Source organism: Barbatula barbatula (assembly GCF_947034865.1).
Source record: "Barbatula barbatula genome assembly, chromosome: 10".
Classification (NCBI taxonomy): domain Eukaryota; kingdom Metazoa; phylum Chordata; class Actinopteri; order Cypriniformes; family Nemacheilidae; genus Barbatula; species Barbatula barbatula.
The window spans coordinates 23,130,523-23,152,373 of NC_136773.1; the positions used below are offsets into that span (position 1 = coordinate 23,130,523).

Sequence of the window (21,851 nt, forward strand, 5' to 3'; positions counted from 1 at the left end):
GGAAAACAACAGGCACAATGACAAAAACACCATCAGCCTGCACATTGATTTAGTTTATACTTATTTTAGTATGTTTGGGCAGAATTACATGAAGAACAAATATGTCAAGTTTTAACAGATCGTGTCGAGTAAAAGATTATGGAATCATCTTTACTTTTCATTTCAAAAACAGATACTAGGACAAGTTTAAAAATGCGAATTAGTCATCGGTTAAAAGGGAGTGCTTACACACCTTCATGAGCTGATGGACGTGGCTAATTGATAGGAAACATGGTTCCGACGAAAGAGTTCGCAGAGTAAACAGTGGAAAGGATTGTAAAACTCATTCAACAAGGAATTTCAACATGGAGTGCGGCCAAAGAAGTTGGTTGCTCTCAATCACCTGTGTCTCAAATTTGGTGCAACAGAATGGGAAGGTTATAAAAGGAAAACATACAGGAAGACGTCAAAGCGCCAGGATAGAAAACTCAAAGCAATAAGCCTTGAAAAACAAAAATGAAAAGTGGGTGGAAACAGGAGTCAATGTTTGTGACAGAACTGAAAGAAACCGGCTGAATGAAATGGGATTTAAATAATACAAAGCCAAACAAAAACCAGCACTAACACCAAAACAGAAGAAAGCAAGGTTACAGCGGGCTGAGGAGAAGCAATCGTGGATTGTGGATGATTGGATGAAAGTGATATAAGCATGTTTGTTCTGTCTCTCTTTAGCCGGTATCTAGTCAAGCTCTGCTTAACACATATAAAGATGACTGCCTGAAGAAAACAATCAAACGTTTCAAAAAATGTTTAGTTATTTGGGTGAAGGCATGTTAAATGAAGTCAAATTGTTAAGCTATTTAACAAAAACTTTTTTGTGTCCTATCTGTGATTCATATAAACTTGCCAGAGGTTGTAGTTGTTGACTTGTGCTATATTTGCCAAAAGGCATCCAAGTGCTCATCTTTTAACTTGTTGGAAGCTAAGACCCCCAGACACTGACCCCACGTGGCGCTGGTCCATAGTCATGTCATAGATTGAACCCCCATGTGCTGCAGAAAAAAAGTATGTCTGTCAGATGTAAACCTGGCACTGGATTTCGTCTGTCAAGAAGAACCTGAACCTCTGAATCAACCTGGCAGGAAAATGATCAGTTTGTACACGTGTCCTGACGTGTTGAGCTGTGGTGCGTTTTTTCCCCAAAACAGCCCCCCAATCCCGTTTCATCATCCTGTTTCCCCTGCCTGATGTTACAGAACAGCCAAAAATCTAATATAGGAAAATGAGCCTGGAACAACACTGTTCTAAACAGGCAAAATCATTCAAGTCATGATCGTAATACTCTTTGTCTATAGACAAATACAACAGTGAGTTTGAGACCTCACCTGTTGACCTGATAAAATGATATGTGCACGTCTAGCAAATCTTTGATTTATTTTTTGACTGGTGACTATGGCAAACATCAAAACTGATGTTGGATATCAGCAACTCCAACCCAAATAACAACATTAGATAAAAGCGTCTGCTTTTCACTCACATTTACTCTAATAAAAAAATACTATTGATTCCATATGTTAATTTACTGGCCTTAAAACTTTATGAATTCATTCAGGTAATCTTGTTATTTGTGCAAAACAAAATATTCCAGCATGTGACATCTGCAATGATGCATCCATCATTGGTCAGGCTTGCATTAAAAGAGTCAAATAAACACTTGTTTTTTATAGTCAAGAAAAGAAACCCAACATAAACTGTTTCTGGTTGTGAAATGGTAGTTCAACCTTTTTTGTTACAGTAAATTATTTGGTGCACTTAACCAAACACCAGGCAAGTGGCCAAGATGAACAAAAGACGTGTCAAGCTTCCATAATAGCATTCATTAGAAAGAGAAACTGAATTTAAATGATTAATGATCAATCAACTGTATTATACTTTTGCATTTTTGGACTCATTTCAAGAAGACTTATAACCACGCGATTCATTTGAATTCACAATTTCAGTTTAACGCTAAAAATAAATCTGACAGCTACTTACTTGATATTGAAAACATATTTCCAGAAACACCAAGAACCTCTACAGTATCACAATGTTGCCAAACCTGAAGAACTTTCAGTCTTGCACTATTGGATGTATTCAACTTAAGACGTCCAAGTTGTCCTAAGTGTTACTGTATAACAAAGAAGTAAAAATAACTTTGATGTATAATGTTTATATTTCCGTGGTTGCAAAATTAAGGAGAACAATTTTTTTCGAACCCACAGAACTGTCTTTGTCATCTATTCGTGAAAGTCAAATATCCACAGCTGTGTTCATGTCAGAAAAATATCTTCTATTAAACGTAGATGTTTTTTGATATGTCTGATTATTCACTGGAATTAAGGGTATTAGTCTTCCTCGGCTGTTCCCAGGCACGGAGTGCTGTTTAAACTTGTTTTTCAGCATTACAAACGAACTGAAGAGTTTTGAGTAAAAATGGGTCACTGTAAAATCTGTTTGCACTTGTGCAAACAGTACAAATGTAATATTAATCAGTTAAAATATGACGAATATGTGACAAACAAACATTCAGGAAGAAGTTTTGGTGTCTTAACGAAAAAGACATGACACGGAGGAGACGGTTAATATACCCTTCGTCCCCTCTCCGTCTTTCCTGCAGCCAATCAGAAGAGTGTAATGGCCAGAGCTGTTCTGTTTATATTGAGATGTATATAAATATTAAATTTTTATCGTAATCTGTATTTGTGCATGTTTATATTTTATTTCCCTGTGCCTTGGCAATGTAAATTTATGTAAATGTTTTATCGTGGATATAAAGCTTCTTTGACTCTTGTACCTTGAGTCGCGACAACTGAAGTAAAAAAAATTCGCGTCTGTCACGTGATTCATGGAGCGCTCAGATATTTCCGCCATTTTTTATATTAAATGCTTGTAGAAGATAACAAAAACAAACATTTACAACAGCAATTATCATTGTCAACACAACCTCCAGATTCCCTCAGTCCAGACTAAATTCCTTCAATCTTTCAATCCAGATCAAGTGCCAAGTCCTTAAACACAGTCACTGTTCTTGTAGCTTTTAAGTTTATAGAGAACTCACAGACTCAAAGTACATTTTCAACTCACGTTTAAACCTCAAAAAAAGAGGAGTGCATTTAGAGAATCGAGATTTGTGAATGTGACATTTAGCTAACAGAAAAAGAAGGTTTATAAAATAAATATCACTTTTCTTTTCACATTCATGAAGACCAAAAATTACATTTCTGTATGTAAAATCAACATTAGGAACCGTGTCATCGGAGTCAACGGAGTTGACGCAACTCTCTCTCTCTCTCTCTCTCTCTCTCTCTCTCTCTCTCTCTCTCTCTCTCTCTCTCTCTCTCTCTCTCTCTCTCTCTCTCTCGCTCTCTCTCTCTCTCTCTCTCTCTCTCTCTCTCTCTCTCTCTCTCTCTCTCTCTCTCTCTCTCTCTCGTTGGCTCTGGTGGTGGCTCGTTTCAACCCTATTAATATTAATGAGTTCCGTTTAAGGGGCGTGGCTAATGCCTGCGGGGCTTCGAGGACGCGCAGGTTAGAAAACAAGAGCGTGAGAAATCAGACGCGCTTTTACGAAGACTCCGACAGCTTCTCTTTGAGGACATCTCACTTTTGAAAGGTTTTCTGTTTATCAAGAGAGAGCGAACTAACCAGCAGTTAAAGTAAAGGTGAGTTTGAAAATAAATTGCAACTTTAAACGTTAAACTTTCATTTGAACTTGAAATAACGTGCACGAAACGAACTCTGAATTGCACGCATCGCATGCATCACATGCATTTAGAAATGTAGGCTAATGTAAACACTACAGTCACATGGACAACGACAAGTCTAAACTAATACAATACGTTTTGCTTTTATACACACGCAGATACAAATAGCGATCTTGAGTTCAATTTATAAAATAAACGTATTGTTATTACTATTATTAGATAAAGCGTTTACTGTCGTTCTGTTTGACTTTGTGTATCCTGCTAACACAATGAAAGAAACTACATTTCCCTAGTGTTAAATCATTTTAATATGATAATTTTTGACAAGAAAGGTAAATCAAATGAATAGATATGAGACATGTATATTATAGATACTTTTTTCCTTTTTTGGTACAGTAATCTCGGTTATGCTGTAAATCAAACTCTGTATATAAAGTGTCATTCTGATTAAAATAAGGATCAGCGAGATATGTGAAAGAATTCCAGTAGATTATTAATGCTTCGGTGAATGGCTTCTCTGTTTGTTAATGTGCTTGGACAGGTCTCAGAGACGGCGGGTCTGCTACTAGAACATTCCCAGAGATGATGTCAAACCAACTAACTTTTTACACTTCTTGCAGCTTATTTGGCTTTGTTAACATCACAGCGGTCAGTCAATGTGACTTTCCCAGTCATAAAGGATGAGTGTTTCAGTGTTATTTGGTTTGCTGCTATGTGTCCAATGTGTTCCCGCTTGATGTTGTCAGTGGGCTAAAGATATCTCCTCTCTGGTGGGCTATTTTTGCACCTGACTAGTCATGTAGGATAAACGCTTGCAGGGCGAATCGCTTTTTAAAGCCATTTGACCGTTGTCTTCATTGTCTCTATTAGAAGGCATTTGCTCAATAATTGTTCTTCTAAGATGTTTATTTTGCAGTAATCCTCACCTTGAAGGTTTATAAAGAGATCTCAATGTCCACAGCTGTGCCGAGATTTAAGAAGTGTTGTCAAAAGTCATACGTGCTCAAACATTTCTCATCACGTTCTTTCAAAACCGAGTTATGTGATCCGTGCTATACATTATTTACATTCATTTAAAGGATTATAGAATTTGAGGAAAAACAAGATCGCCTACATAAATGACTATGAGGTTTCCAATAGGCCTCCAAGAAGAAGTGATGAGCAATAAAACGGTGACCACCGCACACAGTCTGTTCTTTCACATTTTTTTATAGCTACGAGCTGATACGTCACATGTTTGTACTGAATAACTAGTGTTCACATTGCTTGGCTTGTTGTGGTTCATCTTTCAGTTAGACATGTTTGCTTTGAGGAAACATCTGTTTAAAAATACATTAAAAGTCTTCTAACAATTGAGCTACTGGAACCAATATGAAAAACAACATCGGAGCCAAATTACATCCAATAAATGATCACATCACCACAGAGACATTTCATCATTGTGTTGTTATTCCTTTTACAGTTCTGTTGTGATACGGAAATGACAGTCAAACACAAAGTTGGTTGCATTAAAATGTGTGTTAGGGCTAGAGAAATGTTTGAGGCACAACCCGTGCTTTAAACTCAGGCAAAATACACACGCAACACTCTCTTTTTTGCATGACTGTTAAACAGGAGTCTGTTTGAGATTGTGCAAGGTCTTGTGATGTCAAGTATCGCAACGTGGCTAAATAAAGACTCCTGCCGGCTCAGTTCGATTCTGAGTCTCAAACGTCTGTTTTTGCTCTGGTCAACTAACAGTTCACCCAAAACTAAAACAGGTCTCCATCATGTGGTTCGAAACCTGTATGTGGAACACAAAAGAAGATATTCGATAAATGTCTCAGTGGTTTCGCGTTCGTTCATTGGAAGTCAAATGGGTCCGATGTTGTTTGGTTACCAAGGTTGTTCAGAATGTCTTTGTGTTCTGTAGAAGAACGTCATAAATGTTCGAAAATAACTTCAACCATGTGACACCTGCAAGACGCTCTCATCTCGACTCGACTCGCCAAGCAAACATTTCCTCCAGCCGGGCAATAAGAAGTCAGAAAGCAGTGATGATCCGTGTTTGTTTAAATCGACAGGCATGACCACCACTCCCTGTCAGATCCATCGTCTCAGTCCACCGCAGCGTGTTGCTTTAATCCTGTTAAGATCTCATTCTGGATCCAGACGAGTTTTGGCACGTGTTTGGTTTGTGCTGTCTGGTTGTGACCGTGCAGGGACCTTCTGGGCATCATTTATAAAACTGCTTGGCATGTGTTCTACAGACATGAATAATATTGGATGTTAAATCCTTCTGTTTGTTGAGTTTTTCAGAGCAATAGTAATATAATTTCAGATAATATATATTTCAGAGATACAGATGAACTCTTTTATTTAAAAAAAAAAGATTTATAAAATGGTCAGTTCTGGTCCTTGATTCCGATTGGCTGAAACGAGTTTTAAGCTTTTATAAAATAAGCGATTTATATGAGCAATTACATGGCCTAAATATCATTTTATTTACTTTATGAAAACTTGCTACGCATATGGAATAACCGTTTTATAAAAGCAATAAGCCCCTGAAGCAGGGGGGGTTACAGAGCATTTTAAAACAGCTAAGGTCGTGTTCACACTGCTAGAATCTGTTTTACATTTGAATGCTATGGAGTAAACTGTGTTTTCAAAAACAGTCCTAAGCGCTTTTTTAAACGCCAGCATCTTTTTCTGCAGCTCAGAGCGTCTTTTGAGGTAGAAAAAAGTTCAACTTTTCTGAAAGAAATGCCCGATGTCAAGCACCTTTTTCACAGCTAGCCAACGACAGAGATCTGTCATTTCCAAAACAACATGCAAGGAACGTGATTGTCACTTTCAATAACTTCTGATTGCATTCCTAGCGAGAAATTAGTATTGTAGTTTTTAAATACGTGATTGGTTATTGCAAAAATCGCTCTCTGTTTAAAATTCTAATAGACTTCCGTCACGCTGCCTATGAAGCCTGTCTTCCTTTGTGCACAACTGCTGTCTTTGAATGCGATCTGTCACCACAACGCTGCAAGCATTTTTAACTTATAAAGCGCCATTGTCAACTTTTTCTTGTCCAAACAGAAGTCAAGTGTGAACACGGCCTAATGGGGTTTTAGACACTTCCCTTCACGCCGTGCCACAACTCACTTAGCTGTTATAAAATGCACTGTAACCCACTGCTTCTTGGGGCTTAATGCTTTATTCTTATTTACATTTTATAGTCTTCAAACCCTTTTTCAACTACAAAGAGACTTTTGTGTATCCAAACGTTTCTAGTGGATGTTAAAGGTATGGGACCAAACAGCCTGACAAAGAAACCTTATTTGTAAAAGCCTAGAAAACCATGACAATAAACACCCCAAGTACATTTTTGAACTCTCTTTTTAGAACTTGGTGTATTGGCTCAAGTTTACCTGAGGCCGTTTTCAGCAAAGCTCACATTTCTTCAACCTGTCCAGACGAATCAAGCATGCTCTCTCCATTCCAGCTCTCTCGGAGATGTTTGATTAAGAATCGGAGGAAGTTGCTCAAGAGAACTTTACTTGCACAGAGCGTGTTGAATGATCACAGGTGTTGTGTATTGTTGGGCAAACACAAGTCAAGACTGACCGACACTCTTGTGAAACTGAATTTCTCATCTGTGTTGTGCAAGATGCCTGATGATGATGATGATGACTGTTAAAGTAATGAATCAAAAAGAGTGAACAAACTGACTAGTTCACTAGAACAAACAAGTGAAAGGTCTTTACGGGAATGCTTTCATTAATCCCTGTTTAGATCAAATATTAAAGACCAGATATAACCTGTCATTTACACATGACCTGCAGTGGCTGCTGAAGCTTGTTAACTAATGCTTATTGTTCTTTTTATCACCTCCTTTTAAAACATAAATAACACCGGAGTCATAAATAACACTGTTTGCAATCTGGATTTCAATATTTTAGTCAAGCTCAAATAAAAGATGGAGATCATTCTCTCTCATGCTGTTTTATATTATAAATGTAACGATTTATAATGTAAAACAGTATTTAATTTGTTTTAAAAGTTTTTGCTATGTCACACCAGAAGTATGGTATGATAATCTTGAGCCAAAATATCACGCTTTCCCGGTATGTAATACGATTACAGCTTTAAAATCTATAATTCTTTTAATACATACTTTCTCTGGGTAAAAAACATTGAAGTCAACATATTTAATTTTTAAGCAACACAAAATGCATAGGCCCTCATATATCTATAAACAACAGATTAAGCAAAAAACTAAAAAATAGCACAGAACCTGATCACTTTCTGTCTTTATTGAGACATAAAAACACTTCATACCTTTGGAACGGTATAAATTCTGTGGTTTTAAAAGCGTGACTTTTCCAAACCGTGGTGTACCTTGAAACCGTTATGTACGGTTTGTTTGTCAACTTCTCCATGAGCGTGAATGGCCTTAAATCACTTGATCCTTTATAGGATTTGACTTTGACGGTCAGATCTTCATTTGAATGAGAATTGCTTCATGAAGACAGAGAAGTGAAAGCAGAAGAAGAGAAATGTGAATTCTGTCTTTTCCTGTGTCTTTGATTCAGCTTGTGTCTGACGCAAGCGCCATGAAAACTCTCATGTAACCTTTCACTGGAACTGACATTCGCCTTTCACAAAACAAAGAAAATAAAGTCACATGAATAATTCAGGAGTGCTAAACCGAGCATGTTATTTTAAACATTTAGGGGATCACACGACATGCTTTATGTGCTATGCATTTGTTCCCCATCACACACAATGATCTGTTTGACCAAACAAAGAACGATGGAAAACTAGTTTGGCTATTGTGTTTGGTGCCATCAGAGCGTTTAAATGAAACCAGTCTGTGTTTCCACTGTGTTTGGGAACTTTTATGTTACTTCCTGTTCTGTGCCATGTTGAGTTGAGTCTTGTTATCTTGTTAGTTTCTGTGTATTTAAACCCCAAGCTGTGACTGAATTCCTATATAGTGCATTGTATCGGTGTCCACCATTTTGTAGTGTTTGGCCATCTTGAACACAGCTTCCAAGTGGTAAATTGTATCCCATCATGCATCACGTCCTGGATATATCATGAGACTTTGTGCCCTTGTGTCGCGAGATGTTGCGGAAAGCTTTGCAGTGTAAGTTATACAACTACTTTTTAAGGTTATATATTTACATATTCTATTTGTTTTTTTGGGGTGCAGCTGCTTTGATACACTACAAATAAAGCACTATAGAAGTAGACTTGACTATATAATAAGTTAGATATTAAATATAATTTCGTAGTAAAACTACTTTTTCACATTCCACATTCAATAACTTTAGATGTTTGCACTTGCTTAGTGTGACCCAACGGCTAGATATACATGCTCACTTGGGATCTTCACAGCCACTAGAACACTTGGGCCAAAAACAGGAATTACGTCATGAAGGTAGTCAGGTGGTCAAGTGCAAAGGTGGTTTGAGTGTATATCCGACGTACACTCGCTCACTCATATTTCCCATAATACAACGCGAGTCAACCGTCTGATTAGAATCAGCTGGAGGCAGTTGTGTTTAATTAGTCATTTCCGAGATGCCGGAATAAGGGGGCGTGGCTGATCCGGCAAATTAGCGGGGCGTGGAGAAGTAACGGAATGTGCAATGTCTGAGAGTTTTCTATCCAATTCAGATGTTTTGAAAATTCGCATACAGAAGTCTTAATGGGAACGGACACGCGAAGATAATCTCAGATGAAGCTTAATCTGCACGTTGAGGTGATGGAAACAGTTTCCGTGGTCCATTCAATGTTGCGAATTTAGCTTATGCACAGAATTGGAATATCGAATAAAACATTTTCGAATACGCACCGTTCCCATCCATTCAACCATCACTTCCTAATAATCTGCCACTACATATCGGTAAGAAAAGTAAGTCACTGTATATAATCATTTTTGCGCAAACAGACGATTACGAAACACAATAAATGCTGTGCTTTTGTGGATGCCTGCTGTTTAGGAAACACAGTCGTGGCAGCAGTTCTAAGAGGAAATTACAGAAATACTTTGACGACTTTGCTCAGGCATTGAAGAATGACACATTGTTTCTGCCGTTATAAGGAACAGCTCAAGCATATTTACATTCAGTCATTAGCAGACGCTTTTATCCAAAGCTTTTCGGCAGCAATATGTCATACAGGAGCAATAATACAACTGGTGTTAATACAAAGTCACTAGTTCAACAAAAGCTAGACCACTACCTGTTGAGAGAAGGAGAGAGGGTTAGTGTACATAAAAAAAATTCATTTGTCTGTCAAGTATTCACAGAAGAGATGGGTATTGCACACAACTTTCAAGCATCTCAAACTTGACAGCCTGTTTATTATCAAATTAAAGAAGTTATTGCCATTGTAATTATTATACTTGCTTTTTAATTAAATATATATGCACGCAACAGGTCAACACAAACGTTTTTCAGTAGCGCTTTAGTGATCTGCCAAGGTGCCGGATCGGATTTCGGCTTGTTTCGGCACAAACGAAGCCCTGGCTGGAGGAGAGTGACATGTCTGTTTGTTCTTGTTGACAGTTATTTTCTACTTTTTGAGTATAATATGAATGAATTTCATATAGGAGTGTTCGAAATCACATGTCAAATGTCACAAAAACATTTTCCACCTAAGAAATGTTGCCAAATTACGAAATATCATATGTGTTGCTGACGCAGAGAAGCTTATTCATGCATGTGTGACCTCAAGACTTGACTACTGTAATGCTCTACTTAGTGTTTGTCCTGCATCATCAATAAACAAACTACAGTTAGTTCAGAACGCAGCTGCCAGAGTTCTTATCAGGTCCAGAAAATACAATCACATAACCCCAATGTTATCAACCCTTCACTGGCTACACATTAAGTATCGTATTGACTTTCAAGTTCTTTTAATCACTTATAAAGCCTTAAAGGGTTTAGCCCCTACCTACCTAACAGAGCTTCTATCACACTACAACCCATCACGCTCTCTAAGATCTCAAAACTCAGGACTTTTGATAACACCTAGAATAACTAAATCCACCAGAGGAGGTCGAGCTTTCTCATACGTAGCACCTAAACTCTGGAATAACCTTCCTGATATTATTCCAGGATCAGACACACTCGCCCAATTTAAATCTAGATTAAAGACACGTCTTTACAGACAAACATTCACTTCATGCAAAATATGCAAAAAAACCACCGGGAGATGCTGACATTAGATATTATTTACTAGGTGTTTATATAACAAGTTAAACTATTCATGTACTGTGTTTTACCTTTTTTGTGTTTTTAACTTCCCCTTTAAAGCTGCTTTGGAACAATGCACATTGGGAAAAGCGCTATATAAATAAAATTGAGTTGTATTTTATTTTAATGTTATGTTATTCAACGTAATAAATGTAGTAGTAAATAAACGTGGCAACACATTTGTTTTGTTCTCTTTATTAAAAATGAATACAATAAACGTGACAAATGACGTAAAAATGAACTTTTCCATTTTACAAAACAATCCGTAAAGCCACACACGTGTAATATAAGCGTTATGACGAATGTCCGTGACAGTACTGTCAGACGCAGGATACATTATGTCAGTATCCAAAATAGATTTTCATTCACTTCTTCCCCATATAGTGGACTATTTAACATTCGCTATATAGGGAATCGTGAATGAGTGAACGTATTCAGACGCAGCTCCAGTGTTTTCTTTGTCTAGTGGGAGTCGTTATTTGTTTGTTCCTGTTTCCAGTGTCATTACTCAATGCCCTTTGGATTATTTCAGTGCCTTGTTTCTTTGTTCTTCTATTGATATTTACATATGATCAAATGCGACTTACAAATGTGGTGAACAATGGAAGCAATTGGAACAACATAAGGACAACAAAAAGCATCAGTAGGCTTTGAATAAAACATGTCTCATATAGGCTATACAACAGTATACAGAGCTCGGTAGTTTTGTTGTTTTGTACTTTGTGTTTTTGTTTATTAAAGATCTGACTGCATGTGGATCCTTTCTGGATTTCTCAATGTTACAGCGAAGCATTAAATGAATAGTTCTCAACAATTCTCAAACATTTCTGAAAGACCTATTCAAGCACATCTACTAAATTCAAATATCGAATATCACATAAACAAGGAAATGATTCCTGCTGATAGTGTGTGTGTGATCAGAGACCTCATATTAAAACACACACACACACACATTCCTCATTAACTTTGATGTTTCATCTGTCTGTTCAATGCCAGAGTTATTTTACTTATTGTAGAATGAATAAACTTGCCCAGTGACTGTAACTTTCTTCCGTATTCCTTTACTTGGACTACATGAATATGTGTTTGCATGCGCAGACTAAAGGAAGGCAACGTTTCGACTTTCAGTTTAAAAATACAATATGATAAATATAAAAGGTTCTTTTTAGCATTGCATAGAAGAAACATTTTTGATATCCCAAAACACCTTTTTCTTAAAAGTTCCTTTTACTTGAACAAATAAAAATGTAAGTGCGCAACATATCTAACGTTTAATTCACAGGGTATTCAGGAAAACATTTAATACAACCACTGAAAACAGTGTTAAATGCAATAATGACGGCATAACACAATACATTTGATGAATCTTTTGAATCAAACATATAATTTATTCATTATACTGTTTATATTTATTTACAATATTATTTATTCTTCTCTTTTCAGAATGTGAGGCAAACTGTTGAGATGGCAACCAACAATTCCTCTCTGCCCTCCTGCACCTACAACGAGGACTTCAAGCGATATCTCCTCCCATGCGTCTACAGTCTGGTCTTCATCTTCGGCCTGCCGCTCAACTTCATCATCATTCTGCGCATCTGGAGCTGTCGGCGCGCGCTCACGCGCACTAAGATCTACATGCTGAACCTGGCGGTGGCGGACTTCCTGTACGTCTGCTCGCTCCCGCTCCTCATCTACAACTACGCCAGCAGAGACTACTGGCCTTTTGGCGACCTCGCGTGCCGCATGGTTCGCTTTCAGTTCTACAGCAACCTGCACGGCAGCATCTTCTTTCTCACCTGCATCAGTGTCCAGCGTTACCTGGGAATCTGCCACCCGATGACTCCGTGGCCCAAAAGAGGCGGGCGCAAGTTCGCCTGGATCATTTGCGCGTGCGTCTGGGTGTACGTGGCGGCGCTCTGCGCTCCTACGTTCGAGTTTGCGGCGACGGGCATCCAACGCAACCGCACTGTGTGCTACGACCTGAGCGTCCCCGAGCGCGCTCCGGAATATTTCCCGTACGGCATCGCCTTGACCTGCGTGGGCTTCGTCTTGCCGTTCATGGTCATCCTGGTGCTCTACTGTAAAATGGCGAAGGTTCTCTGCCAGCCCGGAGAGGCCAGAGGACACTCCCGCGTGGAGAAGAAGACTAAAGCCGTCAAGATGATAATCATCGTGATGTTGGTGTTTGCCATCAGCTTTTTGCCGTTCCACGTGACAAAAACGCTCTACCTGTTGGTGCGGACGTTTCCCACGGCGTCCTGTGAACTGAGGAACTTGCTGTCGGTGGTCTACAAATGCACCAGACCCTTTGCCAGTATGAACAGTGTACTGGATCCAATTTTGTTTTACTTCACCCAGCCCAAGTTCAGACGCAGTACACAGACTTTACTGCTCAAGATCACTTCACTGAAAGAACAATTTTCAAGATGATCGGTTGGTCTTCTGAATCAGACTTATAATAAAAAAACACCGTAGAGGTGCTGTGTTGAAATATTACACTAACACACCATGAAGGTTTTGTTGACTATGAAGGGATGTATCCTATGATGACTGAAGAACTGTGATTTTTGAGTCACAAACATATAAAGGGTTTTATACCCTGTGAATAAGAGAAAAGCGGACGATGATTATGAGAGATCTTATCTGACATGCTTCAATTCAGACACATGATCATGGAGTCAGCTGGTCTGCGAACGTATGTTTGACTGTAACAGCAGACGTTCAGTGTCAGTAATAAAAATAACAACAACAAACCGTGACTGACTTGTACAAATATGCATAAAATATGAATCTGAATGATCATCTTGTGTAACTAACACAGGACTGTCACGTTTGCGGCACACGGTCTGATGGTCTTTATCGCATCGTGTTAATCGCACGACTTACTGACACTGAATATCCCGCATATGAATCAGAATCAGAAGGAGTTTTATTGCCAAGTATGTTCACACACACCCAAAGGAATTTGACTTGGTGACAGGAGCTTAGTGCAGAAGAAAGTGTACACGTGGTGCAAATATGCACTGAGATAGAGACATTAGAATGAAATAAAAACAGTAATGCACTACAGTGTATACAAAAACTGAAAAAAGAATAAAGACAAAAAAACAACATATAAGTGTTTAAATGAGTGTACAGTGTATATGACTTGATGTCTTGTAGCCTGTATTTGTAATGTTATCAGTGACACATGTTGAGTGTCTGATTCAGAGAAATGGAAAGCTTGCGTCTGTTCATTTATTCAAATGTGTAAACAGTGTTACAGTTGAATTCTTGTGCTTTTAAGAAAGAGAAAATGACAAGACCTGTTACAAATGGATTTGATAAAGACGTATTATCATGATAAGAGCTGCATTTCAGTCGAACCGAACACTGGGCTTCTAGTACTTTGAATGTATATATGTTTGTGTCATTTTTCTGCTTTAAATTCATGAATTTAGCTCAGTAACTGAAGGTTGGAGTTCGGTTCAGTTCAACAAATGCAGTTTCTGCATCTCAAATTCAATTAACTGTGTCTGCCACCAGGTGGAGCACTTTGTCCATTTTTCTAATGAAAATGTATTTCATGGAACATTGAGGCAAACGCCAAATATACATATAACGAAGAAAACATTTATGTCTGTACCAAAGCACTATTTACACAAAATAAGGATAAATGTATATGTGTTAGTTGCTTTGCAAAGAAAATGTCTTCACAATTAATGTCTGTGTAAATATGCATGACTGTGAAAATGCAATAGATTTATTTTGACATTTGTATAGTGCTTTTCACAATGTGTAACTTTACAGAAAATATATGTTTCCATCATATGTAGCAAAGTTTGTCCGAAATGTAATTTATAATATGAATAGTGAAAGACATTTTGTTATTTTATTAAATGTGACATCATAATTCGTTTGATTCATTTGTGTGTTTTTGTGTTGTTACTTGTCAAAACATGGAACTAATACGAATCTGTCTCCTTGTTGTTCAGCGTGTGCATTCACAACCAGTTAAATAAAGATCCATGTCAAATGAATCATTCTGTCTAAGATGTAATGCATTTTGCATTTTGGAAAGGTGATTTTGCGGGTAAATTCTTGGGTAAAGACTTTTCTTTACATAGTAGAATAAAACAAACACTGTTTTATATCGATTTTAATGTGATGAACGAAGCGAATGAAAGAGTTTGGATTGTACTCGGTTGATAAATGTTCACTGTGACCGCTAGAGTCCACTAAACACTCATGCAACTAAAAAAAGGCTCGAAAATCTTTGAAACAAAGAACTGAAAACTTTTTACAGAACAAAGACTGAGCACATTAAACACATGTGATGATTAAACCAGGCAATAACCATAACAAACAGTAACCACAACTTCAACTCCTCGGAGTATACAAAACATTATCAGTGAAAAATAAAGTCCGAACATTTTCCCACTGTGCGTTCAACCACCGCCTTCTGCGATCTGCTCTCTCATCAGAAAGAGGAAAAGCTTGATCGCCCCACATATTTCCCAGGGGTCTCTCTCTCTAACCCCCGACCCCATGTTTTAGCCCCTCCCTCAAACAAAGCAGCTAACTTTATCTGCATGTAACGAGCCAAGAGTCACGGAAACGCGTAATTGTGTCAAAATAAGCTTAAGCGCTGGCGAGGATGCGCTCCGAAAGAGACTGTCGGCCAAAGAAATGGGATTTACTTTGGAATCTGCACATCATTCAAACTTTGCCGGAGTTCGTGCAGAGTTGAAACGCTTGGGATTTTTCTGCTCCGGCTTTGAGCTCTTTCTTAACGCATGGATGGAAACCAGGACATCGTCATACGTTTGGAAGTACATTCATTTGTTTGCGTAAACAATCTCATTCTGTGCTGTTCTTGTTTTTGTCTCCCCCGAGCAACACCGCCAGGCAAGTTTTGTGGTTAAATGGGTGCATTGGAAGGTTTTTTTCAACGGGGGCAAAGCAACGGAGGAAAAAAGTGTGGACAAATTATCAATGAACTGAAAAAAGGGAAGAGTAATAACTGGGAGGACAGGCAACGCAACGTCTGAAAGGAGATGGAGAGGAAAGCGCCGGTTTATAGGAGCGTTTCTTTTAAACAGCTGGAAAGCTGCAAAGCAAAGCGCAGATCATTTGGAGAGGATTTGGAGAGGCGCGGTGCCCTTCCCCCAGACGCCGCAGAGCGCAGCGCTCAGCCCTCGCAGGCGACGCGCGCTGTTACTGTATCCAGAAAAGTTTCCAAAATCTCCGCGTCCAATCTCAAGGGCTCAGATCTAAAGAGAAGCTCTCACGCGACCTCTCTGTCTGTCCGTGAGCTTTCCGAAAAGTTCGTTTCAAACGCGGGGACGCAGAGCAACACTGGAAATGGTAAAAGCACAACTCTAGTTGTTAAATGTAGCGAGGATTCGATTTTGGACGACAGCTGCTCATCCAAGGAGATTTTGGACCTTGGGGCTGAGAAACTCAAGGATAGCAACCAATACAGTTCGACTCAAGAGTCTGTGTCAGGCTCTGATTCGGACAGAGGAGTTCGAAACACTGGGGCTGGCACCAAAACAGGTAAGAGAACTTATGTAACCAGATTTTCAGTGATTGTGTGCTGGAGTGTAAACGTGTTTAGTTGTCTGCCCTTAATAATGAATCCCTATAAAGTTCTGATGAATTTCACCGGGTTTTATTTTAACAATGTATAGACAATTTTGTAAAACAACATTTTGTTTTTGTCTTAGGGAGCCCAACGTGTAAATCTCATCGTAGCTATCACCCTTCATATGGAGAGACTATTCACATTGATGCAAACTGGCCAAGTGTTACTAAGATTAGAGAACTTTTTGGGGATGGACGCAGAAAGCAACACAGGTCGACGTCTGATGCTGATGACTTGAAATCTGACTGTCAACACCTCCAACATTCTTTCAATGCTGAATATGGTAGCTCTGACTCACACCATCCGGCTGGGCCCTGCCATGACTCGAGCAGGTCTGATAATGAAAACAGCGAACTGTATGTAGACTATTCCACCCCAAATTGCAACAGATATCAAACTTCAAGTGTTGAAAGCCATTCCTGCGAGTCGATTTGTGATCCCCCACAGAATAATAGTTGCAGTGACCTCCAGTCTTCTCCCCCGGCACCCCCTCCCCGCAGCAGAACCAGCGTCTCACCCCTCAGGACTCACTCGTATGCTCACCGTTGGCAGCTGCAGGAGCAGAGACAGAGGGAAGAGCAGCCGCAGCCACCGGATAGCTTGCATTCCTCGCATAACTCCTCCAAACCACAGACGAGGCCCTCCGTGGAGCTAGCTGGCACCCGGGGAAGACTGAGCTCTGGAGAAGAGGACGAGAAGTCGAGTGGAAGGACACTCGGCACACATTTCCTCCTAAACAAGCATGGCTCCCAGGCAAAGGTGAGGGGGAGGTCTTCAGGCAGTGAGGAGGACAGTCCTGCAACGCTAGCTCACCACAACAGGGATGTGAGACGTCGCTCACTAAGAAAAAAGAAGAAAAGTAGCTGCAGTAGGGATAATGAGGTGTCGGACGACAGCGACGACCAACCTGTAATGATGGAACACTTAGAGAGCTCTGATTCTCGGCCGGACGGACGTGGGATTGAGGGCCTGCGGTCGAGAGGTTGCTTTACGGACCTGTCATGGAAACGTGGTACCTCATCTCTCGGTTCACATGTATCTAAGGAAAACTTTAGGCATCTATATAGAACTTTTGAAGGACCAGTTGGAGGCAGCCCTGTCCCACAGGTGTCACGGGTGTCAAAGGTCACGATACCCTCATTTATATCCAGTCCACTGGGGTCGAGAAGCAATAGCAGGTATTCTAGCACAGAGACGTTGAAAGAAGAAGATCAACCAGCCAGCTCCCACGTCTTTGGCAGGGCGTCATCGACTGTTCAAAGTAAAACATACCATGGGAATGCCACCATGTACCGCTCACCCAGTTTTGGCCACGGAGACAACTTTTCCCATTCCCCTGTTCGAGTTCATCCCAGACTGGTGCCCAGCTCCAGTCCAGCAGAGTGTAACGAAAACAAGGTACTTCACCATTCTTTAAACGATGATAAAGACAAGAACAGGATCTCTATGTCAAACCCTGATATTTCCTCAGAAACTCTAGCGCTTCTCAGCTACCTTAAGACAGATCTATCTGAGTTAAGAATGAGGAAGAAAGGGCACGGCGATGAGGGAGGTCTGAACTCTGTTTTTCAGGTTGGTCAGAGCACAGAAGTGTATAGAATGGGCTCCAAGACGCATAGGCCCCACCCTGGACGGCCCTCCCTGAAGGACCTCACTGCTACTTTGAGAAGGGCCAAGTCTTTCACGTGTTCTGAGAAGCCTGTAGTGCAGCGTTGTTATGGAAGCGGGCCAGGTTTGAGGAGTTCCTCCGAGCAGCGGCTAAACTGTGAAGGTAGTGTAGAGCGGGTGGTGGTTTCTGACAGGGAGGTGGAGAGCGATGACTGCAGGAGTGGTTATGGTTACGAGGAGCCAATGCCAACCCCTCTACAAGACCGCTATGTGCTAGAAGCCAGACAGGTAATGAGGGACATCTGTCAGATGGGTGAAAGTAAGGACGAGGATGATTTTGAGGAAGAAAGTTTCAGGAGGCGAAACAATGATGCTAAAGAAGGTATTGAAAAGGGAGATGAGGCAAAACGGGAGGAGAGGAGTCTTACTGGATTTACAGGGTGTGAGGAAGGAGAGGCTGACAGAGAAAGTGGAAAATGTTTACAGAAAGGAAATTCAGAGGAGAATGTGTTCTGTGATAAGTCAATGGATGAACTTTCTGGTCATGAATCTAGCCTGACAGATGAAGGAATTGTCACGGAGCCAGAGGTTGGCTCATATGGGGGGTTATCCTGTAGTAAAGATTTGCTAGGGCAGACCCTCACTGTTTGGAATCAGTCAGGGTTGTATGAGCAGCAGATGCCTGATACAACACCAGATGAATCTCTCTCATCTCAGCTTCCCTCTGTTAGGACAGAGTATGAGGGAGTAGCCATAGGAGGAGACTTTAGCAGCAGTAAAAATGTAAACCAGGGGGCCTCAGAGGCTCCGTCGACTCCCAGCGCTATTCGCAGGAGAAGGAAATTCTCCTCATCTGGTAACAACGGCTCGGACTCCAGCAATGGCAGCAACGGAGAGTCAAACGGTGAATCTGCATACCGCTCGCTGAGCGATCCCATGCCTCACAGACGGCGTTCAATCACTGAGGATGGCGGAAAGAACTTTTCCATGGACAGCAACCTGCTGGGTTCCCTCTCTTTAAACTCAAAGGTGAGCGGTTGCATGCAGTCTTCGGCTGCAGACCTTTCTGAATACACGTGTAGTGCTGGCAGTGACCTCTCTGTTTGTAGCGACAGCCTGCGAGATTACAGTACGGTGATTCAAAGCATTGTGTGTGAGCCCGGCGCGATGGACAACCTCATCGATGAGAAAGCCAATGGCAAGGCGGTGAAGAAGAAGAGCTTTAGCGATCCCAGCAGACGTGGTGAACTGGCAGAGACAGTCACAGAATTTCAGAGACATCCCAGCGAGCCTATTTGCGAATTAGAACAATCCATACCACCTTCCAGCAGTGAGCCCATTTTATCTGAGCAAAGAGACGAGCTATGGGAACTCTGTGGCGAGCGACAGCTGTGTTGTTCCCCCATGAGGCATCGTTCCCAATCTGAGCATGTTTCACCCACCCACCTTAGGCAAAATGGAGAAGCAAAAGTGGCGGACGAGCCTGTCTTTCCCTTTGACCCCAAGCTAGCTCAAGTTTTGTCTCCTCGCATGAGTCGTAGAAGCAAGAAACGCACTAATCGCTTAACCCACCAGGCATCTTGTGATGATAGTGATCAGCTGGAGGAGCAGAGTGAGGAACTGTTGTCTGAACGCCCGGATACCACCTCCATCCTTCCCCAGCTTCCAGTCTTAAAGGTCAAATCCAAACATGTCCGCCATGCCAGTGAACCGGCCACATTCGTGCCAATAGATTCTTCAAAAATCTCTGAGGATCACCAGAGGTCTAGGCACATCCCAGAGTTTTCACCTGCCTGCAAGGTAGTCCAGGGGGAGGACACCCCATTGTTAGAGGACGTCACTGAGTCACACATCCTGGCTCCAAGCTCTCCTGAGGGTCAAATGGAGACCCCCGCAGCCACAGTTGAGGTTATACCCGAGGGCGCTACATCTACTCCTTCAGTCCCTACCAACAATGCTGAGTCAAAGCAAGAGAGAAAGTCCAGCGAGGAACTTGCCACTGCTCCTTTGAAGACCAAACCAAGGGTGGTGAGTGATATATTTATTTTGAATCAATGTGTTTGTTTGAATCAATATTGTTGATGTGCTTTCGAGTGTTTCTGAAGGTGTGGATGTCATTTCTCCAATAACGTTGAAATCTGTTTTGTAATGTAATCTAACCGCTCAAGTGTGGTCCAGTAATTAAAGTCTGTAGCTTTTTTTGTGAAGTTGTTTTTAGTTTTCAATTTTAAACCCGGTGTGCTGGACTGAGTTAGATTTAGGATAAAACGGATGTATCACTCTGAAGAGAATTTGGATGAGTGCTTCAAGGCAGTCAGACTGTGTGTGTGTGTGTGTGTGTGTAGAATCATGTCTCTATTTGTACAGCGTTTGATGTGTTGATTCCTCATGTTCTAGTGAATCTGAATTTACAGCTCATGACATTTGTTTTTGTCTGAACAAGATGGAATAAGCAAAACTGAATGATGCTTCTAGGAAATATGAAAGACATTTACCAACAACAGGTTCTGCTTCGTGCTGTTTTTCTTTCCCTTCCCTTACCTGTCTTTTGGTCGAGTGCCTGGGTTGTGTGTGTCCTGCAAATGTTCCTTCGTATAATTTCCGCTATTAAAAGTTGAAATGTTCTGGCATTCTTAACTGGCGTATTTTGGAGGCGATGCTTTATCTTGGCTATTTATGCTCAATGGTTTATCCGTTGTGTGAAACATAAGAAGGTCTTGAATTGGTATTAAAAATAGCTTCTTCTGTTACCAGCCTGACCTTAAGTGCAAATACCTTTCAGAATTGTCTATATTAAAGAGTGTTGGGCTTTGTGGTACAGCGTGTGTCCAAGTGCTGTGATGTTTTACAAAGTGATGCATTTATTTTTGGTAGGCCCTCAGTCTCAGACACTGGGGTTGGTCATAGTTCTCTCCGTCCACCTTTTATGGTGTTGTATTTTCTTAGGATGTCATCCGTGCCAGCGCTTTCATTCAATATCGTGCTTCACTCTGAGCTGTTGGGAGCTGATGCTTGGTATTGGCTGATTATATAAGATGAGGTTGTTTGAATGACAGCATGCATTGTTGGCCTACAGGACCCACATTCCTCTCCTTACTTTTTGAATTGTCTTTTTTCTTGTGAGGGTCATTATGAAACTTGCAGTTGGGAAGATGTTTGCTCAGCGTTGTCAGTCAGCTTGGTACCAACACACCAGGAGAAATGTGTAGTTTGGTTACAAAAACACAAAGCTTAAATAAGGCTAAACGTTCCTCTTAATCGTGTGGCTTCAGGCATCTTTCCAGAGCTTAATGCTTTCTTTATGACCTCAGTGCTGCTCTTTTTGACTTACAGTGTCCAAATCCTTCCACAGATTCCATTTATATACAGCAGCCCCTGAAAGCATGCGCTTAACTTGTACTTGCAAATAATGTGATATGAAAGCAAGTTTTTTATTCAAGCTGAACATGTGTGTATTGGTGGTGATTTTGAAGCGGTTATCACTAATGTGATTTTGTTTGTTTCGATGCTGCACATGCTGGATGTCTCTCATATTTAACGGAGAGAAAATGGAAAGATCTGTGAGGTAAATTGGGTGTGTCAGATAATGGAGAAATATAAACGTGCGGATGTTCTCGCTCTGTGTTCACCTCGGGTGTAGATTACCTGTAGATGTGTTTT

General features: G+C 40.6%; 2 protein-coding genes across 3 annotated transcripts in view; both read left to right on the forward strand.

Moving 5' to 3' along the window:
- Window positions 1-3,531: 3,531 nt before the first annotated feature.
- On the forward strand, window positions 3,532-14,974 carry p2ry6 (pyrimidinergic receptor P2Y6). The gene is made up of 2 exons (XM_079465225.1): window positions 3,532-3,677; window positions 12,401-14,974. Exon 2 carries the CDS (start codon window positions 12,422-12,424, stop codon window positions 13,385-13,387), a length of 966 nt encoding a protein of 321 aa, XP_079321351.1. The 5' UTR covers window positions 3,532-3,677; window positions 12,401-12,421; the 3' UTR covers window positions 13,388-14,974.
- Window positions 14,975-15,542: 568 nt separating this feature from the next.
- arhgef17 (Rho guanine nucleotide exchange factor (GEF) 17) overlaps window positions 15,543-21,851 on the forward strand; it is a 49,802-nt gene continuing 43,493 nt past the window's right edge. For both annotated transcript variants that reach the window (XM_079466132.1, XM_079466133.1), the window contains exons 1-2: window positions 15,543-16,495; window positions 16,666-20,219. In XM_079466132.1, coding sequence (XP_079322258.1) covers window positions 15,994-16,495; window positions 16,666-20,219 — 4,056 coding nt within the window. In that variant the 5' untranslated portion in view covers window positions 15,543-15,993. The remainder of the gene's footprint in view (window positions 16,496-16,665; window positions 20,220-21,851) is intronic.

Coding starts and splice junctions, on each gene's coding strand:
- p2ry6 (XM_079465225.1), top strand. CDS start 12,422: ATGGCAACCAACAATTCCTCTCTGCCCTCCTGCACCTACAACGAGGAC.